The 23,224-nt window shown below is 49.4% G+C and overlaps 1 protein-coding gene across 2 annotated transcripts in view; it reads left to right on the top strand.

Annotated features, from left to right (window-relative positions):
- Positions 1 to 23,224, top strand: part of PRKCB (protein kinase C beta) — a 291,692-nt gene that overhangs the window by 128,898 nt on the left and 139,570 nt on the right. For both annotated transcript variants that reach the window (XM_081089650.1, XM_081089649.1), the window contains exon 3: positions 13,569 to 13,651. In XM_081089650.1, the coding sequence (XP_080945776.1) occupies positions 13,569 to 13,651 (83 nt within the window). The remainder of the gene's footprint in view (positions 1 to 13,568; positions 13,652 to 23,224) is intronic.

Here is a 23,224-nt window from a genome sequence, read left to right as displayed (position 1 = left end):
TTTCAGTTGTATAGTGATTTGACACTTTTTATGCCTTACAATGTGATCGCCCCACTAATCCCAGTGATCATGTGTCACCATGCGAACTTATTACAGTACTAGAGGCCTGGTGCAGGAAATTCTTTTACTCGGGTGGGGGCGGTCCCTCAGCCGGGCCTGTGCCCTTTCGCAGTCTGGGAGCCCTCTGGGGGGATGTCCGACTGACGGCTTAGGCCCGCTCCACCGCCACTGCACTCGCCAGCTGTGAGCCTGGCTTCTGGTTGAGTGGCGCTCCCCCTGTGGGAGTGCACTGACACCAGGGGGAAGCTCCTGTGTTGAGCGTCTGCCCCCTAGTAGTCAGTGGGCGTCATAGTGACCGGTCGTTCTGCCTTTTGGTTGACTTTCATATTAGCCTTTTATTATATAGGATTATTGACTATATCTCCTCCCCCCTTCCACCCCCTCCCTCTGGTAACCGTCCCTTGGGTGTCTGTTTTTGTGAGTCTGTTTTTGTTTTGTATTGTTTTTAGATTCACATATATGTGAAATCATTTGGAGGAGCTAGGGAAAGGAAGGAGGGGCCCAGAGGGCAGGATCCCGGAGGCAAGGGGAGGCACAGGCAAGGGGAGGCACACGGGAGCCGACGTGTGCAGCCTGAAGAACTTTCTAATATTAGGTTGTTTGAGGAGGTGGAGTGGGCAGTGAGAAGCTTGGTGACTCTCAGGGATGTGGTGGGGAGGACGTTTGCATCAGCTTCGGAGGAGATCAGATGTCTTTAAATTGTCTAGGGTTGTTAGGTTTTGTAAGCAACGGAAATTGAGTCTAGTTGTCTTATAAAATCAGTGGGAAGTGTGCAGGGTTCTGCTTAGAAAGTACAAGGTCCAGAGTAGCTCTTAGACTGAGTGGCAGGAACTAATGGGCCACCTTCCCATGGGGACACCATTGATTCAAGAAGCAAATTCACAGGAGAAAAAGTGTGATTGGCTGATTTTGGACATGAATTTGTCTCTGGGCTTCACGCCACCTAGCTTCAGAAGCACAAGTTGGTGGATAGAACTCATTGTCATGTCAAGAAAGGACTTGGCCTTGTGCTGTGTGGCCCCACCTTCACGAGCAAGAGCAGGAGCTGGGAATGGCAGGTGGTGCGAAGCTCTCCGAACTCATTGGCAAGGTGGATGCACCGTCTCTTGAACAGAAGCCCAATCACAGGTGCCCGAGGGTCAGGAGGCCTTCAGGTCTAGCTCCTGGCTTTCTCTTACCGAGCACGCCTGGATGAGCGGTGAGTCTGTGAGGCTGTGAGTCTGGGATTGAGGAGGTGTGAGGCGCTGCATCCCAGCTTTCCTGTTCCCCGGCGCCGATCGGATTGAGTGCTCTTACTACCAGAGCCCTGTTTGAAAAAGGAGAGAGGTTTATTTATAGGAACACATGAAGCACAGGGGGACACAGGGCCCTCACTGCCCACTCTCCTACTTCTAACCTTTGGTGTATGAGTCAGAAGTCTTGGGTCTCAAGAAACAAGCACTTCATTCAGTTGGTTTACTTAAAGAGGGATCTGTGGGCTCGTAGAAAAGTCGCGGGGGTCTCCCCAAGGCCTGGTGGGGTCAGGTGCTCGGATGCGGTTATCGGACATCTCTTTGCTCTGCTTTTCTCTGCTGGCTTCGTTCTCAGAAAAGCCTTTCCTTCGTGAAAACGAAGCTGGCAGACTCACTTCCCTGGCAGCTTAGCAACACGACGGGGAAGGGCGTCCTCTTTCCTGATGATTCTGGCACAAGCCCCTGACCACACGCCCACCCTAAACATACAGTGCAGCCTGGGTTTTATGTCAGGGGAGCTGGGGGTGGGGGGAGGGGAGCGAGGGCGGCCTTAGCCGGCTCACAGGAACTGGGGCTCAGAGAGGGTGACCCCCAAAGCAGAAGCACAAAGGATGGGTGCTGCTCAGGCAGAAACAAGAGATGTCCCCCACTTGGTTTCAGGGCCCGGTCTTCTTCTGGCCCCCGCTCTGCGTCTGGGTGTGGCTGATATGGCTGGTGAATGAAGGGGTGCTGGTGTTTCCTCTTAGGCTGGGCATTATGTCCTGCTGCCCCCACATTGGGGCCTGATTGAAAGCGGGAGGCCACGGGGTCAAGGGCAGTCCCCATGTGCTCCCCGAGCCAGCAGGGTGTCCCCAGCGGCTGTCCTGCCCCCACTGCCTCCCAGGGTTGGTGTAGCAGAAGGTGGTGGTGGCAGGCGCCTTTCTTCTCACGGGTTTATTGACGTCTGAGGACTTCTTCACCTCTGCTTGGCTCCACCGCTTATCTTGCTTAATTAAATAAACTTGGGGACATTCTGAACAAAAACATTCCTGTGGTTGCTTGACCCCTCAAGGTTATTGCTTTTGAGTTCCCTCCCTAGAGCTCGGCTGTCGATAAACAAATGAGGGAGGACTGACAGACCCTGGAGGCTGCAGCTGTGGGGCATGGGCGGTGGTTCTCGGGGTGCTGGGGTGGAGTGGGCCTGGCTGCGTCAGTTTGGGGAAAGCATGCAGATAGCAGGCTCCTCAACATGCTGGGAACCGGTGGTGCGGAGTTGTGTCATGTGGGACACAGATAAAACCCAGGAAGAAAACAGAGGATGTCCCACCGCACACACACACATCACACACACACACACACACACGCACGCACACACACACACACGCACACACACGCACACACACGCACATGCACACACACGCACACACACGCACACACACGCGCGCACACACGCGCGCGCGCGCGCACGCACACACACGCACGCGCACACACACACGTAGATTCACACCGATGCTCTCGTGTGTGAAGGATCTGGTGGACCCTGGCGAGAACAGTCTCCTGCACTAATGGAGCAGAGCAGTGATTCTCACCTGGACACTCCTCTGCGATGTTTGAATGTTAAGCCGTAAGCATGGGACACTGTTTTAAAAAGAGATCCTCACACTCAAAGCCAGCCACGCGGGCTGTGCATGACCTGCGCTCACGCAGCGCGACCTTTCCCTTGAGCCGGCCAGGGTGAGTGACTTCTGAGTGTGGGGCGGCAAGAGAGGCCACTCATTCATTCATTCATTGCTAATACATTCATTCATATTTTTATTGAGAATTAGATATGAGGCAGGCATGCACCAGGCATGTTAATCTGGTTTCTCCTCACAGCCATGTGTGAAGTAGGTGGCCTGTCCCATTCTGTGGCTGGGTTTTAGTTCGGAGATGCTATGTAGCCAGGATGTCCCCCTAACACCCCGCTTCTAAGTGGGTGCCGCTCAGGAGTCTCTGGATGGCCTGCACAGAGCTGTGAAAAGTCCTGTCCGGCCACAGGACAGTGACCCCAGGGTTACTGTCGGATGGAGCGAGTGTCCCTGGGACAGGCATGTGCTCAGTGGGCCCAGCTGCACCCTCTGCGCGGCGCCACCCCAGGCTGCTTCACGGTCACAGGCGTAAGGGAGGTGGGACGAGGCGGGCAGACCTGTCCGGTGGGCTCTGAGTTGGCTCAGCCTATGGAACGTGCTGTTTTATGGCCCTCTGGCCGTCGGTCTGCTCGTTGGAGACCGGGCTCCTCTGCCTTGCATTTCCTATGTGGTCTGCCCGTGACCATTTCCTTGTGGGCATTCCCGTGTTTCTGGAACAAATCCACACACCAGGGAATGAGTAAAACACGTTGTAGAAGGGGACAGATCCCACCTCGCAGGCGAGGGGCCGTGGAGTGAGACGGGGGCTGTGCTGGCGTGGGTGCCAGGCCACAGGCTTGAACTTGGTTCTTTAGCCAGAGCTGTCCAGCAGCCTTCCTATGACCCGGGTCCATGGTGGTCTCTAGCTACATGTGACTATGAAGCACTCGCAATGAGGCTAGTGTGAATGAGGAGCCAAGTTTAAGTCTTATTTAATTAGTTTGATTGACGTAGCCCCATGTAGCTGGTGGCAGCCACACTGGACGGTGCTGCTGGGAGTAGGCAGCAGTGACTGTTGGAGCAGGAAGCAGCACCAGCACTGCTTCCAGAGGGAGTGTGCAGGCCGCCTGGCGTGCAGGGAAGAGGCAGGGATAACATGGACTAAACCTAGCACTCAGTAGGACTAGCTGTGTCCACACACCGTGCGAAGATCAACCCATTTAATCCTCATGGCAACCCTATGAGAAAAGTCCTGTTATTACTTCTATTTCACAGACTAGGGCACTGAGACCAGCGCGTCAGCGGGCTCATTCAAGGCCAGAGCTCACAGGCAGCTCGGCTGCAGAGCTGGGCCACGCGCCCCCTGGAGGGAGTGAGCGAGCCTTCCTGGGGGCTGACTTTGTGCCCTCTGCTGCTGTGCAGTCACACACGACATAGCTCTCATGACGCTCATGTGACACTGGCCGTCCATCTTCACTTTGCTTCCTAGAGACGAGACCACGGTCACAGGCAGAGGGGAGGTGGGATGAGGCTTTAGTGCAAGACTCCACGTCTGAGGTGCCGAGGCAGCCAGGGAGGAATGAGTGGGGCTCCGGGGCTCGGGAGAGACAGCGTGAAAGATGTTGGCAAAGGACGAATCCGTGGGAGCTTAGCCACCGCCTGGGTGGGGGGGGGGGGCGAGGGAAGCGGGGAGCTTTCTTCGGGGCAGCGAGCTGGACGGTGAAGGGCACTGTGGAAGCTGAGAGCTGCCGGAGACACGCCTGCTTCCCACACCGAGGCTGCACCGACTGCCCGGACGCCTCAGGCAGACGCTGCTCTCTGAGCATCAGCGGCCCTGTCTGTGCCCAGCACCCCTCCCCAGGCCCCTCCCCAGGCCCCTCTCCAGTACCCCTCCCCAGTACCCTCCCCAGGCCCCTCCCCAGGCCCCTCTCCAGTACCCCTCCCCAGTACCCTCCCCAGGCCCCTCCCCAGTACCCCTCCCAGGCCCCTCCCCAGTACCCCTCCCCAGTACCCCTCCCCAGTACCCCTCCCCAGTACCCTCCCCAGGCCCCTCCCCAGGTCCCTCCCCAGACCCCTCCCCAGGCCCCTCCCCAGGCGCCTTGCGCTCAGGTGAAGCAGGGATGGGAGAGCCCTTGGCAGTCAGGTGGCATGGCCACGGGAGTCAGGCGAGGGGTTGGGTGGAAATGGTGACCAGGCCTTTCAGCCTTGGTCATGGAGATGGTTCGGGAAAGCGCTTGGGGAAGCGCCGCCTGAGCGTGGACACCGAGTCAGCTCTGCACTGGGAGCAGAAGGGGTCCCCCTAGACACAGCAGAGCTGGATTGGCATGTGGCCCCTGCGCAGGCGCACGCCGGAGCACTTGGCCTGTGCTGTCTGTGTGAGCTTTGTTACTCCCACTGTGGAGGAGGAAACAATCCGAGAGGCGAAGGACTTGGGTGGTTCAGACCCGGCCCATCTGACCCCAGGGGCGTGCCTAGGGCCCTCCTTGTCCTCCACCCAGGAACCTGGAGCCAGTGCTGAAGTCCCCTCTCAGGTTGATGTGGATTTCGGGGCAAAGATGGTTTCCCAGAGATGTTGGTTTTCCACTAAGACCCCAGTGAGGACAGGGTAAAAGAGGTGGATCAACTCTAAAAACAAAACAAAAATAGAATTTTGATGGCTTGACAGTCCTTTCTGGACTGCGGTGGCTACGTGAAGGTGGTGGGTGGGATTTGGGGTGGGGTGCAGGGTGGTGTGAGTTGGGGTCCCTGTGCTTTCTTGGGGCAGATGCTCCCCAAGACTCATGACTGTGGTTTTCTGCGTCGGGGCCATGCAGATGCTCTGCTCCTTGGCTGGTGCACTCGGTTCCAAGGGCGGCTGTAACCACTGCCCACGGCCGAGTGGCTTCCAATGACAAGATGCCTGATCTCACCGTCCTGGAGGCCAGCAGTCTAAAATGGGGCTAAAATCAAAGAGTCAGCAGGGATGGATGCCTTCCTTCCCGAGGCCTCTCCAGCTACCGGAGCCCGCCCCCATCCGTCCTCTCCAGCAATGCAGCACCTCAACCCCCGCTCCAACTCCTCCTCCCACTCCTCCTCCCTCCGACAGGATCCTTGTGATCCCTCTGGGCCCACAGATGGTCCAGGATGACCCCCATCTCAAGGTCCTTAATTGAATCACACCTGCAAAGTCCATTCTGCCACGCGAGGTACCATAGTCACCCCTGGTCACACATTCCCCAGGTGAGGACGGGCATCTCCGGTGAGGTGAGGGAGGCACTGTTTTACCTGCCAAGCTGGCCTGTGGTCCTCATCTTACACTGAAAAAGGGAGGTGTAGGTGGATGGAGCTTGGGACGTGAGTCTCATTCCCTGCGGAGCTGAGTGGCAATTTTCCTGTTTACACAAGTCGCACATGTGTTCTCCCAGCGGAACCCCAGGCATTTGAGCCGGAGACCCTGTGTGCAGCCTGTGAAAGCACGGCAGGCTGGAGGAGAGGTGGGCTGCGAGCTTCCGCTCTGCAGAGCAAGGACTTGCCGCGTGAACCAGGCCCTCCAGGAATTCTGGGCTCCTGCCAGTGCCTGTTACGAGGACGACCTGGCACAGGTTTCAGCAGCTCAGTAAATGTTGCCTCTTATTTAAGAAAAGCTGGTCTTTCCCTGAATTTGCCAAACAGAAATGAGGGGGTGTTTATTTGTATCAGGAAAGGTTTGGTTTGTTTCTTTAAATAGCCAGCCGCACTGCTTCTCTTTAAAGTGTTCTGGTTATTGGGAAATGTGATCTGCACAGCTTCTCAGAAGCACATCGTGTAGAGGCGGTACCTGCACCAGAAGCTCATTGTCTTTCCCAAGTCTGTGCCCAGCTTCTCTGCAGCGTGTGCTGGTGGAGTCAGGTCACTGGGCCATTGATCCCACCTGTGGGCCGGGTGGTTTATCTCTGCAGCTACCGGCTACGGGGTGGCTGCCTCGTCAGTGGCGCGTATGCGGCCACCCTGGTGTTGGAAGGTGGACGGCCATCAGGGATACATCTACCGTGAAGCTGGTCGGGTTTTCTTCCTTTTCTATGGCTCATGCCATTCATTTTTTTCATTCATTCATTCATTCATTCAATCATTCATTCACCAAACATTTATTTACCATGTATCAGTTATGTCCAAGAGTTGTGGTAGACACTGGGTAGCTAGAGACGAGCCCCCTTCCCTCCCACACAGAGAGGAAGGATGAATAAAATCATCGTTGATATTTTGAAGAAAGGTTTAGACTAAAGCAACTTCTGATAAATGAGGGTAGGGTTGCGGGCCCGTAACAACTTTCATAAGTAATTCTGTGCCAAGGAAGAAATGAAAACCATAATAGACCACTTAGAAACTTAAAACATTCCTAACCAATAAGCAGCACAAGGAATACAAATAAAAGAAGTAGGACAAAGATAATAAGCAGGAGAAATAAAAGTAAAAGTAGCAATTGATAAGTAGGAAAAAAACCAGTAGCATTGAAAAATACAGACATGATTTGCTTCCTTAAAATGATAGGATAATAAAATAGACAACAAAGAAGCCAAACCTGAGAGAAAATAAAAAGAGGAACTAACAATACAATGGAAGGCAAGATGGACAGTTTCCAAGGAAAAATATGAATTCCAAAAGCCAGTTTGACAGACAGTGATGGACAGGTGGAGCTGGCTGAGACTCAAACAGGCGGGACTTCCTGCTGTTGTCCCCTCTATCCCATGCTGCTCAGAAAGTTCTAGGTGTAAAATATGGCAAAGGAAAAAAGAGGCATTATGCGGAATAATATGATTCTCTACCTGGAAAACTCAAAGGAAACTGAGGGCTCAGAAAAACTATTACGAGTTTAAAGATGCTTACAAAATAAACATACAGTACTGCCAACTCATTGCTTTCCTATTTGTAAACATAGCCATTGGTATTTTTAAAAGCTTGGCCATCTGATTCCAGAGTTCATTCGGAGCAGTAAACGTAGGAAATGTTGAAAGTAAGGATAATGAGGGAGGATCGCCCTGCCCGGATTAATACATTACAAAGCTACTGTAATTAGAACTTACGTTGCTGTATCACAGGACAGACCAGGGGAACAGAGTGGAAGGCCAGAGGCAGACTCCAGTGTGCAGAATTAGCATCCAGTAAAGTTGGCGTCTGAAGTCAGTGAGGAAGGGACGAATTATTCAATAAAAGATGCTGGGACAACTGATTACCATTTGGAAAAATACGGCAAATTAGATCCCCATGCCACATCAGATACCAGGAAATTCCAGAGGATTAAAGAGCTTAAAATGCAAGTGATGCCATATAAAAGCAAAACAACAACAAAGAGTGACATTTATATGAACTTGGGGCGTATGGGGCTCTTTGGAAGTGTAGTTGGATTGTTTTCTTTGTCCAGTTTTATCTTTTAATGATCTGCAAGTTACACATAATCTTTCCATTCTTATTCTCAATTGTTGACACACATATTCAAACTTGTAATGTCCCATGTGGCCTCTCTTAGTTCCTGTGATCTCCTGGGGAGGAAGACAGGGGTCTCCGAATTCCAGAGCCCTTCCACCCGGCCCCGCAGGACCCAGCCCCTCCTCACTCCTGGAGCTTTTTGTTCACTCGCCACTATTTCTTACACCTCCTTTATTCACTTAAAAAATTCTCTCTCTCTCTCTCTCTCTCTCTCTCTCTCTCTCTCTCTCTCTCTCTCTTCTCTTCTCTTCTCTCTCTCTCTCTCTCTCTCTCTCTCTCTCTCTCTCTCTCTCCTTTTGTAGGAAGTAAAAAATACTAAGTTCTTGTGCTCTGGAAATGTCTTTCTTTTGTACTTTTACTTTAATGTTTTGTAGGTTCAAAATGGATTTTCCTTAACCTTTGAAGATATTGCTTGCTCTGTCATATTGAAGAATTCACAATTGCTAATGAGAAACCTGATGATAAAACCATTTTTGTTTCCTTGTTGGTAACCTTTCCCCTTCACTCTTTCTGCCCAATATCAGTAATAATAATCCCTTCGCAACATCAGAATGAGTTTTTCCTGACATTATCTCATAGTTTTTGAACCAGCTGTTGCCTTTAATTAGGATCAAAAGCCCACATATTGCATTTAGTTTATATGTTTCTTAAATCTCTTTGAATATTTAACTTTTTCCTCTGTCCCACTTTTTTCCTCTTGCAGTTTTGTTTTTAATTTTATAGCTCTTTTATTTATTTATTTTTTACTTTAAATAATTAAAAAAATATTTATTGTGAGAGTATTAGAGTTGTCCCTTTTCACACTGCACCCACTGCCCCCCTCCACTAGGTTCCTGACCCACCCCAGGCCTTCATCTTCCTATTGTCTGTGTCCATAGGTATTGCATGTATGCGTATAAGATCTCTGGTTAATCTCTTCTCACTCCCTTACCCCCTTCCCTCTGAGATTTGTCAGTCTGTTCCATGTTTCCGTGCCTCTGATTCTAATTTATTCATCAGTTTATTTTGTTCACTAGATTTCTTGTTGGTTTATTTTGATACTTAGATTCAATTGTTGACAGGTATGTATTTATTGCCATTTTATTGTTCATATTTTTGTTGTTCTTCTTTCTTCTTCTTCCTCTTCTTAAAGAATACCCTTCAACATTTCATCTAAGACTGATTTGGTGGTGATGAACTCCTTTAGCTTTTTCTTGTCCATGAAGCTCTTTATCTGACCTTCAATTCTAAATGATAGCTTTGCTGGGTAGAATAATCTTGGTTGTAGGTCCTTGCTGTGTCATCACTTTGAATATTTCTTGCCACTCCCTTTTGGCCCGCAAAGTTTCTGCTGAGAAATCAGCTGACAGTCATATGGGCACTCCCTTGTAGGTAACTAACTGCTTTTCTCTTGCTGCTTTTAAGATTCTCTCTTTGTCCTTTACACTTGACATTTTAATTATGATGTGTCTTGGTGTGAGCGTCTTTGAGTTCCTCTTGTTTGGGACTCTCTGCACTTCCTGGACTTGTAAGTCTATTTCTTCCACCAGGTAGGGGAAGTTTTCTGTCATTATTTCTTTAAATAGGTTTTCAATATCTTGCTCTCTCTCTCTCTCCTTCTGGTACCCCTATAATGTGAATGTAGGAACGCTTGAAGTTGACCCAGAAGCTCCTTACACTATCTTCATATTTTGGAATCTTTTTTCTTTTTGCTCTTCTGATTATTGTTTTTTGCTTCCTCATATTCCAAATCATTGATTTGATTCTTAGAATCCTCTACTCTACTGTCAAATCCCAATAAATTATTTTTTGTTTCAGTTAATGTATGCTTACTTTCTGACTGGTATTTTTTTTTTTTAATATCTTTGACATTCTCACTAAAGTCCTTGAAAGTCTCACTAAGTCCCTTGAAGCTCTCTTTGAGTCCCTTGAAGCTCTCATTAAGATCCTTGAGTAACCTTAGAACCATTGTTTTGAACTCTGTATCCAGTAGTTTGCTTGCTTCCATTTCTTTTATTTGTAACACTAGAGGTCCAGTGCATGATATTTGTGCACTGGGGACTGGGGGAGGAGTCCCTCAGCCCAGCCTGCACCCTCTCACAGTCTGGGACCCCTCGGGGGATGTCTGCCTGCTGGGATGCCTGGGGGATGTCTGTCTCTCCAGGGATCGGGCCTAAGCTGGCAGTTAGACATTGCTCTTGCAGTCCGGGGCTCTCACTAGTCAGGGACCCCTCGCTCCTTACCACCCGCCTGCAGCAGAGGTGGGAGAGGCTCTCACTACCGCCACTGTACTCACCAGCCAGAAGCTGGACTCCCTGCTCCTTAGCACTGCTTCTGGATGAACGCCGCTCCCCATGTGGCAGTGCAGTGATCACCAGGGGGCAGCTCCTGCATTGAGTGTCTGCCCCCTGGTGGTCAGTGCGCATCATAATGACCAGTTGTTCTGCTGTATGGTTGATTTGCACATTTGCCTTTTATTATATATGATGTTTCTTTGTCTTTGCACTTTGGCTGCTTCCCTGTGTTTGTTTCTGTATATTAGGTAGAGCTATTATGTCTTCTGGAATTGGTAGAGTGGCCTTGTGTAGTAGGTGTCTTGTAGGGCCCAGTGGGTCAGCCTCCCCAGTCACCTGAGCTGGACACTCTAGGTGCGCCCCTGTGTGAGCTGTGTGCACAGTCTTGTTGTAGTCGAGCCTTGATTGCTCTTGCTGTCACTGGGAATTGGAGGAATTGACCTGCTGTGCAGGAGACACCCCTATGTAGCAGGAGTTGCTTCAGTGGAGCTCTGGTGCTCACTGAGTCTGCCCCTTGAGTGTGTTGCTGTGAATGTATAGAGTTGTAATCTCGTATGGTCTGAAGTTGTCCACTGGGTGCATTGGCTATAGGGCCTTCCGGGAAGTGCAAAGTCAGCCACTGCCTGGGGCCACCCAGCAGAAGCTACAAAGAGATCTGCAGATGGCTGCTACTTGTATTGGGCTAGGAAGTGCCCAGGTGAGGCCCAGCTGTGAAGCAAAACAGGCTGGTGCTAGTGCTGGGTCTTGGGCCTCTTATTGATAGTTTTGGGGCATGCTGACTCCAGCTGCTGCTTGTTTGAGTGGTTTTAGGAAATTCTGAAGCCTGAGCCAGCACAGGCCATTCATATGGAAAAGCTGCTGCAAATAGCTTGGGTGGGGCTGCAAACTGGATGGGACCGGGTTTCAGGGAATCACCAGAGGGAGCCAGCAGTATGGGCCACACTAAGGGAAACTCAGATATGACTGCCAGTCAGCTCTGTGACAGGGGAGGTCCCAGCATAGGAACCGTGACCCCTGTGAGCACCCCTGTCTGGGAGAAAGCCTCCCCCGAGTTCCTGCCCCAATGCCAGACAACCCAGTTCCTCCAAGTATGTTTGTTGATCCCCAAAAGCCACCACCCAGTTTGGGAACTCAGAGGGAGTGGGACTGTGTAAGTTTGTGCTCAGTCCCTTTGAGAGGAACTGTCTGGGACTCTAGCAGTCTCTGTGTCACTCAGGAAAAGTCCCTGCTGTGTTTTTTAAAAAAAATTTATCTTTTATTGTTGATAGCATTATAGATATCTCTTATTTTTCCTCTTTCCCCACTTCCTCCCAGCCTTTCCCCCCAGACCCATACAGCCTCCCCCGCCCGCCCCCCCCAGACTTCACCAACTTATTGCCTGTGTCTATAGGGTATGCACATAAGTATATAAGTTCTTTGGCTTATCTCTTTTTGTCACCCCAACCCCACATTGAGGTATATCAGTCTGTTCCATGCTCCCTGATGGTTTTTACAGCCCAAAGTTACGGGAACTTCTCTTCCTAGCTTTGGAACCCTGGGCTGAGGGTCTGCTGTTGGGCTGGGATGCCTGGCTCCTAATGGGAGGACTTTGCCATCACAATATCCCTCCTGATTAAAAACATGCCACACGTGGGTGTGGGACCAGCCTGTTCCTCGCCTCCACCCTTCCTATCAGTCTCGATGTGCTTTCTTCTCCAGTTGTGGGACTTCCATTCAGCCAGATTTCAGGTGGTTCTGAGTGATGGTTGTTCTGTATTTTAGTTGTAATTTTGAGGTGGTTGTGGGAGGTGGCGAGTACCGGCATTTACCTACACCGCCATTGGCTCTCTTTGGACAGGTCCTAAATAATTTTTTATTTTTCAATTCAGTTGACATACAATATTATATTAGTTATAGGTGTACATCCAGTGATTAGACATTACATAACTTACCAAGTCATCATCCAGATAAATTTCACATCCATCTGACACCATACAGAGTTATTACAACACTATGGACTGTATTCCCTGTGCCGCACTTCACATCCCTGTGACTATTCTGTAACTGCCAATTTGTACTTATTAATCCTTCCCCTTTTAATACCCATTTCCCAACTCCATCCCCGCCCCGGCAACCTTCAGTACACCTGAAAATAATGCAAAATAATACTGAATGTAAAATTCTTACTGAAAAATAGAATAAACTAAAAAAGAAAGATGCTCTTCCTTTAACATGGGGCCTGTCCTCCAGGAACCCACAGTCTAGAGTTTGTTTAAGGTGATTTGAATAACAAAACTACAAAGGAAGATAGGAATAAAAAAAAATCTGTTATTTTTGTATACATTCTCTGACTTCCCCTTTGCCCAAGTGATACAATCCCCAAATAGTAGAGCCATGCACTGATGCATTTAACTCAAACAAATTCAAATACAGAGTAAGTGTGCATGTATTTGGTTGCAAATCACTAATGTGTTAGTGTAAACATCGCAGCTGATTTCTCCCACTCTTCCACCTACTGGGCATTGCTCCTGGGTGAGATGGGGGGCGAGGGGCTGCCTCTCCTGCTCATTCTGTTTACACATGCCCTTCCTATACCTGCCTGCCTATGTGCCATTCTAGTGTTTACATATACGTGTTTCTTGTGCATTATGAACCTGACACAAGCCAGCTACTTCTCATGGCGCCCCATCTAAGGAACAGCGCTCTGTTCCCAAACCCTCCAAACCCGGCAATGTAAGTGATGCCCAGCAAGTGTCATGTTGAGTATATGTGACTTTTGGACCCAGTTACTTTAGAAAGTTAACTAGTTTGCAAGACCTAACATCGTGTACCCAGTTTGACTTCAGCTAAGATAGGGGCAGAAGCAAAGGCATTGTTACTTTGCCGTAGAGCCTCTACTTGCCGAGAAGCCAGGTTTTAACCATCTCTCTCTCCCTCTCCTCTCTTCCTCCCACTCTCCTTCTCCCCGCCTCCTCCCTTTGTTTTCTCTTTTGCAGTCTGCTGTTTTGTTGTGCACAAGCGGTGCCATGAATTTGTCACGTTCTCCTGCCCGGGCGCCGACAAGGGTCCAGCCTCTGATGTAAGTAACGGGCCCTGGTCACCTCTCTTTGTCCACAGTCATCGTGAGGGAGGACCCTGAGACAAAGAAGTTGGGATGGTCTCACGCCAAGGCACGTAGAGGTCCTTACAGCCTCTGGGGCATTTTTCATTGTAATGGAAAAAAAGAAAACATTTTAGACGGGGCTGTGATTGTATAGGAAACCTGCTAGTTCTCCTACTGTGATGGTGCCAAATGTCTTTACAATTTTTTATTGAATTTATTGGGGTGACATTGGTTAACAAGATTATATAAAAGTTTTATAAATGTCTTCTCATCTTGACAGTGGGGGGGGGGCATGGAGAGTGGTGGGCGGGGCCGAGCTGTTCCCACGGCTGCGGAAAGGTGGTTGGAAGAGTACCTTCCTTGCATGCACTTGATGGCTCTTTGCTGGGGAAATGCTGATACCAGGGCCCAGGAACTAGGAGGACATGACTTTGTCCCGTTACTATGCACCCCCCTCTCCCCCCCTGTATGACTACTGAGGCAAGGGATGCTTCTAGGTAAAACAGGCAAATAATTTTTGCTTTAATTGTTATGAATTTATTTTAACGTGGGTTGGAAAAATGTATCTAGTAGTGCCTTTGTAATAGGGATGTAAAATTTCCTACCTAAGTCACGGTAAACCAAAGATGTATTGATTTAAGGACCATGTTAGGTCAGCGGTTCTCAACTTCTGGGCCAAGGCCCCTTTGGGGGTCGAACGACCCTTTCACAGGGGTCGCCTAAGACCATCAGAAAACACATATATAATTACATCTTGTGTTTGTGATTAAGCACTATGCTTTAATTATGTTCAATTTGTAACAATGAAATTGGGGGTCACCACAACATGAGGAACTGTATTAAAGGGTTGCGGCATTAGGAAGGTTGAGAACCACTGGGTTAAGTGAATGATGGTATGGATATTTTAAGGTTATGTATGGCAGAAGCCTTGGTATGAGGGTTTTTTGTTGTTGTTTGTTAATCCTCTCCTGAGGATATTTTTCCATTATTTTTAGAGAGAGTGGAAGAGTGAGGGAAAGACAGAGAGCAACATCGATGTAAGAGAAATGCATTGATTGGTTGCCTCCTGCACAGCCCTGACCAGGGCCTGGGCTGGGGAGGAGCTTGCAACCCAGGTACCTGCCCTTGACCGGAATTGAACCAGGGACCCTTTGGTCCACAGGCTGACGCTCTATCCACTGAGCCAAACTGGCTAGGGCTGGTATGAGTTGATGTAAAGTTTCGGTACCTTGTTGATTGCCTCCCGGCAGCCACTGTGGCCCTCACACTCTGGCACAGGAATCTTTCATGCTAGAAGCTGAGATGCCTGGCAACTTGCTTTCCCACGGGCGTCTGTAGCTAGTGAATGAGCATGTGACCGAGCTCTGCTCAGTGGGCTGTGGAGCGGAAGCTGGGTAGGCTTCTAGGCAAGACTGTCCTTTCTGATAAGCGAAGACATCTCTTTCTTGTCCTGCTGGTGGTTGTGATAGCCCCTTTGGGTCGGTGAGGGAGCCGTGGCTGACATGCTGAGCACGGCAGAGAGGAAGGAACCCCAGGCACTGGTGACATTGATAAGCTAATGAGCCAACCCTGAGTTCCTATGCCAGACAGTGTATGTGCGATAAGAAGCTCAGCACGAGGACTTGTGAGTCTTGAACTTCCCAGGAGGACTTCCCACCATGGACAGTCCCCCACTGCCGAGTCATGAATTGTATTTAGGGTACCCACTGGGCAGCTGTCACCCTAGTTCTCTTATTTGTCCGGTTTTGGTTCACCCTCCTGGAATTCTCTACATGGATTTTGTCCATTACTGGTCCTATGCTTACCCACTTAGAACCGACAGCTGCCTTCAGAGTGGTGGCTACCTTAGGGCATTGGATTTCTTTGACTCTTGCTAACCTTTTACAAATAGTCACTTACCACCACGTCCCTGCAAATCAGAGGCATTTCTGTTGCCACAGCAACATGAACGCTCTAGAGCTCATGCTGCAGTTGCTCTGCTTGGAAACTGGTACTTGGGGTTCAGAACTCCAAGCATCATGGAGCCACCAGTCCTTACCGGCCTGTCTGCAGAGACGAAGATGGGGCAATTGTCAAGTTCCCCCAGAGCACGCTCCCTGGCCCTTCTCGTGCAATTGCTCTCTCATCCCCAGGAAAACAGGCAGGGAAGTTTGGGGGATAGCCTGGCCCCATCATGCTCCTCTGAATGTTCCTGCAGATGGAGGCTGGGTACTCGGGAGCAGCTAAGGGGTGGTGTTTCCATAGCCTGTCCATGCAGGTGGGCAAAGTCGTGTTACAGTCGGAGTACACGAAAGAGTTCACTCTTGTATTATGAATTAATTATTGTATTATTTTCCATACAAACAACTGTAAACCTACTTTTTCCAACTCCTGTATTTGTTGACTTTTTCGGTTGCCTAAGACAGAAACTTAGCTCAAACTGGCTTATGTGAAAGGGGAAATTCTTAGTCCCTGAAACTGAAAAGCCCAGGGGTAGGCTGGCTTCAGACACCGGGATCAAGGTGCAGATGTGAGGTCCTCAGGACTCTCTCTGCGTCTCGGCTCTGCCCTCCTGTCTTGGTTTCAGCCTCAGGGGCCTGTTTCTCCCAGGGAGCGTGATGGCTGCAGCTCCCCTCCTCTTATGTATCCTCATGGCTGCAGCTCCCGGGAGAAGAGCTGACGTCTCATTGGACCATGGGTCACATGCAGCCAGAAGGATGGCTGTGCTGATTGGCCAGACCTGTCATGTGTCTGCTCCTGGAAAGGAGGGCTCTGTGTGGGAGAGAGTGAGTGAGGGAGAGGTGGTCACTTGGAAGAAAACGAGGGAAGAAATATTGAGAACTGGTTAGAAATCATACACCATGGAGCCGGCATTCGCAGGCTCAAATATCTATGACCTTTGGCAAATTACCTAAATCCCTTTGTGCCTTAGATTCCTCCGCTGAAGATGGATAAAATAAGGGCCCTACCATATAGCAGTTATGGGCATCCCATGTGTAAATATCAGTGACAGCACCGAGGACAGCCTGGTACCTGGCAAGAGCTGCGTGTGGAGGAGATGGTGATGACAGCAGGCAGCAAGGAAAGGTCCATGGCGTAGCGGGAAGGGTGAGCAGGTTCTGCTGCCACCTGGCAGTGCTTCCTGGCAGTGTGCGGCCCCAAGGGGGGTCGGCATCCCTCACTGTATGTGCAGAGCAGCGCAGCCACCCATCACCTCGCGTGGGGAGAGCAGGAAGCACCCTGCCGCCGGCATGCATGGGATTGGCAGCCGACCTGGGATGAGCCCATCTCTGGGCATTGTTCCAAGAAGGTTGGTTGGCACCAAGGATGATGAATTGGTCCAGACAGTTGAATTGGTTCGATTCTCAGTTCATTGACCTTTCTCTGTCCATGGTCGGAGGCATGATTACAGATCTGTCCACACCTGCTCACCAACCTGGCCAGCCTCTCATTGGCTGCCCCTGAGGCTCACGCGGGTTTGGAGAAGTGCCCTCCTCCTGTGTGACCTTGGGGAGCTGGTGTGGCGAGCTCACGGAGCAGTAAAGCAGTCTCCATCCATGGAAAAGGAACGTGCTGGGCTCTGCCCTCGACCCTCTGCTCTTCTAAGCCCAGCCTGAGCTAAGGAACATGCTGGATCGTAGGACCTTGTCTTCTACAGACAGGCCCAAGTCACGAAACATCAGTCTGCCTGAGGAACTTTACGGACCAGGCACTGTCCCAGTGAGCCCAGCTACTGACCCAGTTATTCCGTGCCAATGGGAATCAATATACTAGTACATGGGCACCCACATCGGAGGACCTCCATGACAGAGTCCTGGCTGGTACTTCTGGTCACCTGCCAATATCCTCCTGGTTCCTGGTCCCTTCCTGTCTGGGAGCTCTCAGTCCCGCTGTCTCTTGGACCATTTCAAGCAGCATGTATGGACATTACAGTTACCCATCATTTATAATACCCATCACTTACAGTGCTGTCCACATACACAGCCTCCTGGGAGATCTCAGAACAAGAGAGAGAGGCGTTGTCTCTGAAGGCTGGGACTAGGGTGAGTCAAATGAGGTACTTGCCCTGGGCACCTGTGTTGGTGGCTATCTGTGGCTGGATGATCTAGGATGGCTCGCTCACAGGACTGGCAGTGAGCAAGTTGTTGGCCTGGGGGCTTGGCTCTCCATGTGGCTGCGTCCTCCAGCTGGCTCGGGCTTGTTCACGTGGTGGTTCCAAGAAGGGCTAGGGAGCCTGCCCCAACGCACAAGTGCTTTTCAGCCTGTGCATCGTGCTTGCTAGGTCCCACTGGATGGCGCAGAACTCGACTTCACTCCTCGTGGGAGGGATGGCTCTGGGAAACCTACTGCAGATCGTGTTGACTCAAAAGGCCACTGAGAGCACAACCTCTGACTTCACGGAAGAGGCACAGGTTTTGGTGCCGTTCAGAGGGTCCTGTGTGGCCTTGTGAAGAGACGGATGAGCCACATCCACAGTAGTGTCTGGCACCCGGAAGGCACTCCATGAGTGGGTTCGCACTCACTGTCCCTGCCCGGAGGAGCGCCTCCTCGCTCAAGAAGGGCTAGGCCCCCTCTGACCTGCCAGGAGCAGTAGCTGATGATAATGCTTATTGAGTGGGGGCTCTGCGCCAGGTGGGACAAAAGGATTCTTTAGGTTTATATAAAAAACACTTTATTCAACATTTTATGGTTTTAGAAGTAACTCCTTATGATATATAATCAAGGTGCTGAATAAAATCCATTGTTGGCGCCCTGTGCCCTGCTGGCTCCATTGCTAGCTTGGCAGTTCCCGGCGGTGGGCATGCACGGGGGTGGGGGGCGGGGGGTGCACCCTTTGTGTTTCTCCATCAGGTCCCGCTTCAGGGAGAAGTATTTAAAAAGGACAAATGGTGCTCCATGTTGAAGATTTAATAAAGGGAAAATAGAAGGAGCTTTAGAAAGGAGAGGTTATATTTATATATTTAAAAAGGTATGTGGACAAATGCTAATGTGTTTGAAGATCTGGTGGAAATGAATGATTTTCCAGGAAATTTTAAATTGCCACTTTTGTCTGAAGTAGAAATTGAAAACCAGAATCGGGGAACAATAAAGAGAGAAATGAGAACATTGCCCAAGAAATGTTTTTCCTCCCAAGGCCCCAGTCTAATAGTCTTCGTGGGGAAATTACTTTAAACTTTAGAGGAATGAAGGATTTCTGTTTGTTTTAAACCGTATCGGATCACAGAGAAAAAGTAAAGCTTCACGAGTTTTTTTAATTGAAAGCGAGAGAATCCAGCTCTGATGAGGAGTAGAAAAAGACATTTGTTCCTGGGAAGGACGCTGGGGATGGGAGAAGAGCTGCCGGGACATGGAACAGAGGCTCCAATGCTGGCCAGGTGCTTGCTCGTGACCATTTGTGTCGGCTGCCTTTGCTGTGTAACAGACAATCCCAAAATGCAGTCGCTAAAAACCAGCAGTCACTTATTATTTCTCATGGGTCTGTGTGCTGCCTGGGGACTCCTCTGACCTGGGCCTGGCTAGCTGTTCTCGCTCTGCCAGGATCTCACGTGTCTTGGTCAGCTAGTGACTTGGCTGGTGCTGGACCACTAACTGGGATCTGGTACCAATTCCCGTGGGTGAGGGAGGGCTTCCTCACAGCACCAAGCAATTCTCAGACACCCTTGGGTGCCCTGTGATTCAATTCAATTCTGACACTGCCCACCCGGGGACAGCATCAGCCCCACAGGTTAGGGCTCAGTCCCTTCGCCTTCAGATGCCCATCGCAAACCCAGGTTGTTACCTATGCCTCTGATTACCCAGCTACAAATCAGAGGTTTCAACGACCCCCTCCAAACAGGATATCCGTTCCAAGTCCACGGTTTCACCTTTACTTCCGATGGACTGGCTTTAAGTCAGAGGTTCCCACGACCCCCTCCTTGAATTCAATTAATTTGCTAGGGCAGCTCACAGAACTCAGGAAACCGATTTACTCACCTACCAGATTAGCAGTTTATTATGAAAGAACACAACTCAGGAACAGCCCGATGGGAGAGCTGCGTGGTGCAAGGTACATGGGAAGGGGCACTGAGTTTCCGCGTTCTCTCTGGTGCCACTATCCCCGCCTCTCCACGTGCTCACCAAAGCCCGTCCTCTTGCGTTTTTACGGAGGTTTCATCCCATCAGCGCAATTGATTTAAATTTTTGGCCATGGGCGATTGAACTCAGTCTTCAGACCCTCTCCCCTCCCTGGAAGTCAGGGGTTGGGACTGAAAGTTCCAACCCTGAAATCACATGGTTCCTCTGGCACCCAGCCCCCATCCAGGTGTCCTTCCTAAAGGTCACCTCATTAACATAACAGAAGACACCTTTATCCTGTCATCACAGGAAATTCCTAGGGTTTTAGGAGCTGTGTGCCAGACATGGGATGAAGACCTATTTCTTTTTATTGATCACAGTATCGCAGTCTCCTGGAACAGCCTCAGTGGTATGGCTGACGGCTGGCAGGTTGGTGGCACTTCAGTTCTCCTGTGGGCCACCTGGAGCTCGTCCACATACTGGTCTCAGAGTTCCGAGCACAGCAAGAGAGGGAAATCCCCAACGTCCAGGTGTTTTGAAGCCTTTATTTGTGTGTCACTGGTTATGGCCAAGACAAGATTCACCTCTGGTTTCCCAACACCATGCCCATACCTCTATAACTAGTCCTTCCATGAAAACTTTCTTTTTTTCTTTTAAAATCTTTATTGTTGAGAGTATTACAGATGTCTCTCTCCCCCGCCCCCCCCCCCCATTGTCCCACATTGTTCCCCTCCACCCAATTTCTGACCCACCCCAGGCATTCAATACCCTATTTTCTGTGTCCGTAGGTAATGCATATAGGCATATAAGATATTTGGTTAATCTCTTCCCGCCCCTTTACCCCCACTTCCTTCTGAGATTCATCAGTCTGTTCCATGTTTCCATGCCTCTGATTCGTTTTTATTCATCAGTTTATTTTGTTCACTATATTTCTTGTTGTTTTATTTTGATTTTTAGATTTAATTGTTGATAGTTATGTATTTATTGCCATTTTATTGTTCATATTTTTTTTCTTCTTCTTCCTTTTCTTAAAGAATGCCCTTCAACATTTCATGTAATACTGTTTTGGTGGTGATGAACTCCTTTAGCTTTTTCTTGTCTGTGAAGCTCTTTATCTGACCTTCAATTCTAAATGATAGCTTTGCTGGGTGGAGTAATCTTGGTTGTAAGTCCTTGCTGTGTCATCACTTCGAATATTTCTTGCCACTCCCTTCTAACCTATAAAGTTTCTGTTGAGAAATCAGCTGACAGTCATTTGGGCCCTCGCTTGTGGGTAACTAACTGCTTTTCTCTTTCTGCTTTTAGGATTTTCTCTTTGTCTTTAACCCTTGACATTTTAAATATGATGTGTCTTGGGTGTGGGCCTCTTTGGGTTCCTCTTGTTTGGGACTCTGCACTTCCTGGACTTGTAAGTCTATTTCTTTCACCAGATAGGGGATATTTTCTGTCATTATTTCTTCAAATAGGTTTTCAATATCTTGATCTCTCTCTCTCTTCTCCTTCTGGCACCCCCATAATGCGAAAGTTGGTATGCTTGAAGTTGACCCAGAGGCTCCTTACATTATCGTTATATTCTGGATTCTTTTTTCTCGTTGCTCTTCTAATTGAGTATTTTTTGCTTTCTCACATTCCAAGTCATTGATTTTATTCTTGGAATCCTCTACTGTCTAATCTAAAGAATAAATTATTCTTTATTTCAGTTAGTGTATGCTTAATTTCTGACTGGTCTTTTTTTTTAATATTTTTTATTGATTAAGATATTACATATGTGTACCCTCTACCCCCCCCCCCCTGCTCATCCCCTCACCCCCCCGTTGTCCGTGTCCATTGGTTAGGCCTATATGCTTGCATATAAGTCCTTTGGTTGATCTTTCCCCCTTGCCCCCACCCTCCCCTACCTTCCCTCCAAGGCCCGACAGTCCAATCAAAGCCTCTCCATCTCTGGATCAGTCCTTGTTCATCAGTTTATGTTGTTCATTATATTCCACAAATAAGTGAGATCTTGTGGTATTTATCCGCTCTCCAGTTCCATCCATGCTGTGGCAAATGGTAAGAGTTCCTTTTTCTTCTTCCTCTTCTTAAAGAATACCTTTCAGCATTTCATATAATGCTGGTTTGGTGGTGATGAACTCCTTTAGCTTTTTCTTATCCGTGAAGCTCTTTATCTGACCTTCCATTCTGAATGATAGCTTTGCTGGATAAAGTAATCTTGGTTACAGGTTCTTGCTATTCATCTCTTTGAATATTTCTTGCCACTCTCTTCTGGCCTGCATGGTTTCTGTTGAGAAATCAGCTGACAGTCGGATGGGTACTCCCTTGTAGGTAACTGATTGACTTTCTCTTGCTGCTTTTAAGATTCTCTCTTTATCTTTTGCTCTTGGCATTTTAATTATGATGTGTTTTGGTGTGGTCCTCTTTGGATTCCTTTTGTTTGGGGTTCTCTGCGCTTCCTGGACTTGTAAGTCCATTTCTTTCACCAGGTGGGGGAAGTTTTCTGTCATTATTTCTTCAAAAAGGTTTTCAATATCTTGCCCTCTCTCTCCTTCTGGTACCCCTATAATTCTGATGTTGGTACGCTTGAAGTTGTCCCAGAGGTTCCTTACACTATCTTCATATTTTTTGAATCTCTTTTCTTTTTTCTTTTTTCTTTTTTGGTTGGGTATTTTTTGTTTCTTTGTATTTCAAATCTTTGACTTGATTCTTGGGATCCTCTTGTCTGCTGTTGGATCTCTGTAAATTATTCTTTATTTCAGTCAGTGTATGCTTAATTTCTAGTTGGTCCTTTTTCATGTCCTCCATGGTCTCACTATACTCCTTGAGGGATTCATTAAATTTATCGGCGGTTTCCATAAAATTCTTGACAAACCTTATAAACGTGGCCTTGAACTCTATATCCAGTCGTCTGCCCTCCTCCATTTCTGCCAATTGTGACCTGTTTCTTTGTCTCCGCATTTTGGCTGCTTCCCTGTGTTGATAGAGTGGCCCTGCGCGCCAGGTGTCCTGTAGGGCCCAGTGGCTCAGCCGCCCCAGTTACCTGGGGTGGACACTCTTGATGCACTCTTGGTGCCTTGGTTGTTGTAGGATCACTGGGAGGAATTGACCTCCAGGCCAATTGGCTGTGGGAATCAGCCGTGTCTGAAGTGGGAGAATGGTCCCCCTCTGACCACTGGGTACAGTGGCTCCTGGATCTAAGGAGGTGCTAATTCAGCCCCTGCCTGAGGCCACACAGCCGGAGCCACGAAGAGGCTCAGCTGTGAAGCAATGCAAGCCGCTGCGGGGCCTTGGGCCTTCTCTTGGAAGTTCCGGGTCTGCCTGGCTGGGCTGTAGTTAGGTACATTCACATGCAAAAGCCTCTGCCGCAGCCTGGGTGGGGGCGGGGTCTCAGGGAGTCAAAAGGGCGGAGAAAGAAGCTATGGCTGATTCTCCGCGCCCGGAGTCGCGCGTCTCAGTGTCCCGGTAACGGCTGCAGGCACCTCTGAGGGAACTCCGCCCTCAAGTTCACCCGCTGCCGCCTGA

The sequence above is a fragment of the Myotis nattereri genome (assembly GCF_964212035.1).
Source record: "Myotis nattereri genome assembly, chromosome: 4".
NCBI classification, from domain to species: Eukaryota; Metazoa; Chordata; class Mammalia; order Chiroptera; family Vespertilionidae; genus Myotis; species Myotis nattereri.
The sequence above is the reverse complement of the archived record's forward strand: the minus strand, read 5'-3'. Positions and strand labels throughout refer to the sequence as shown.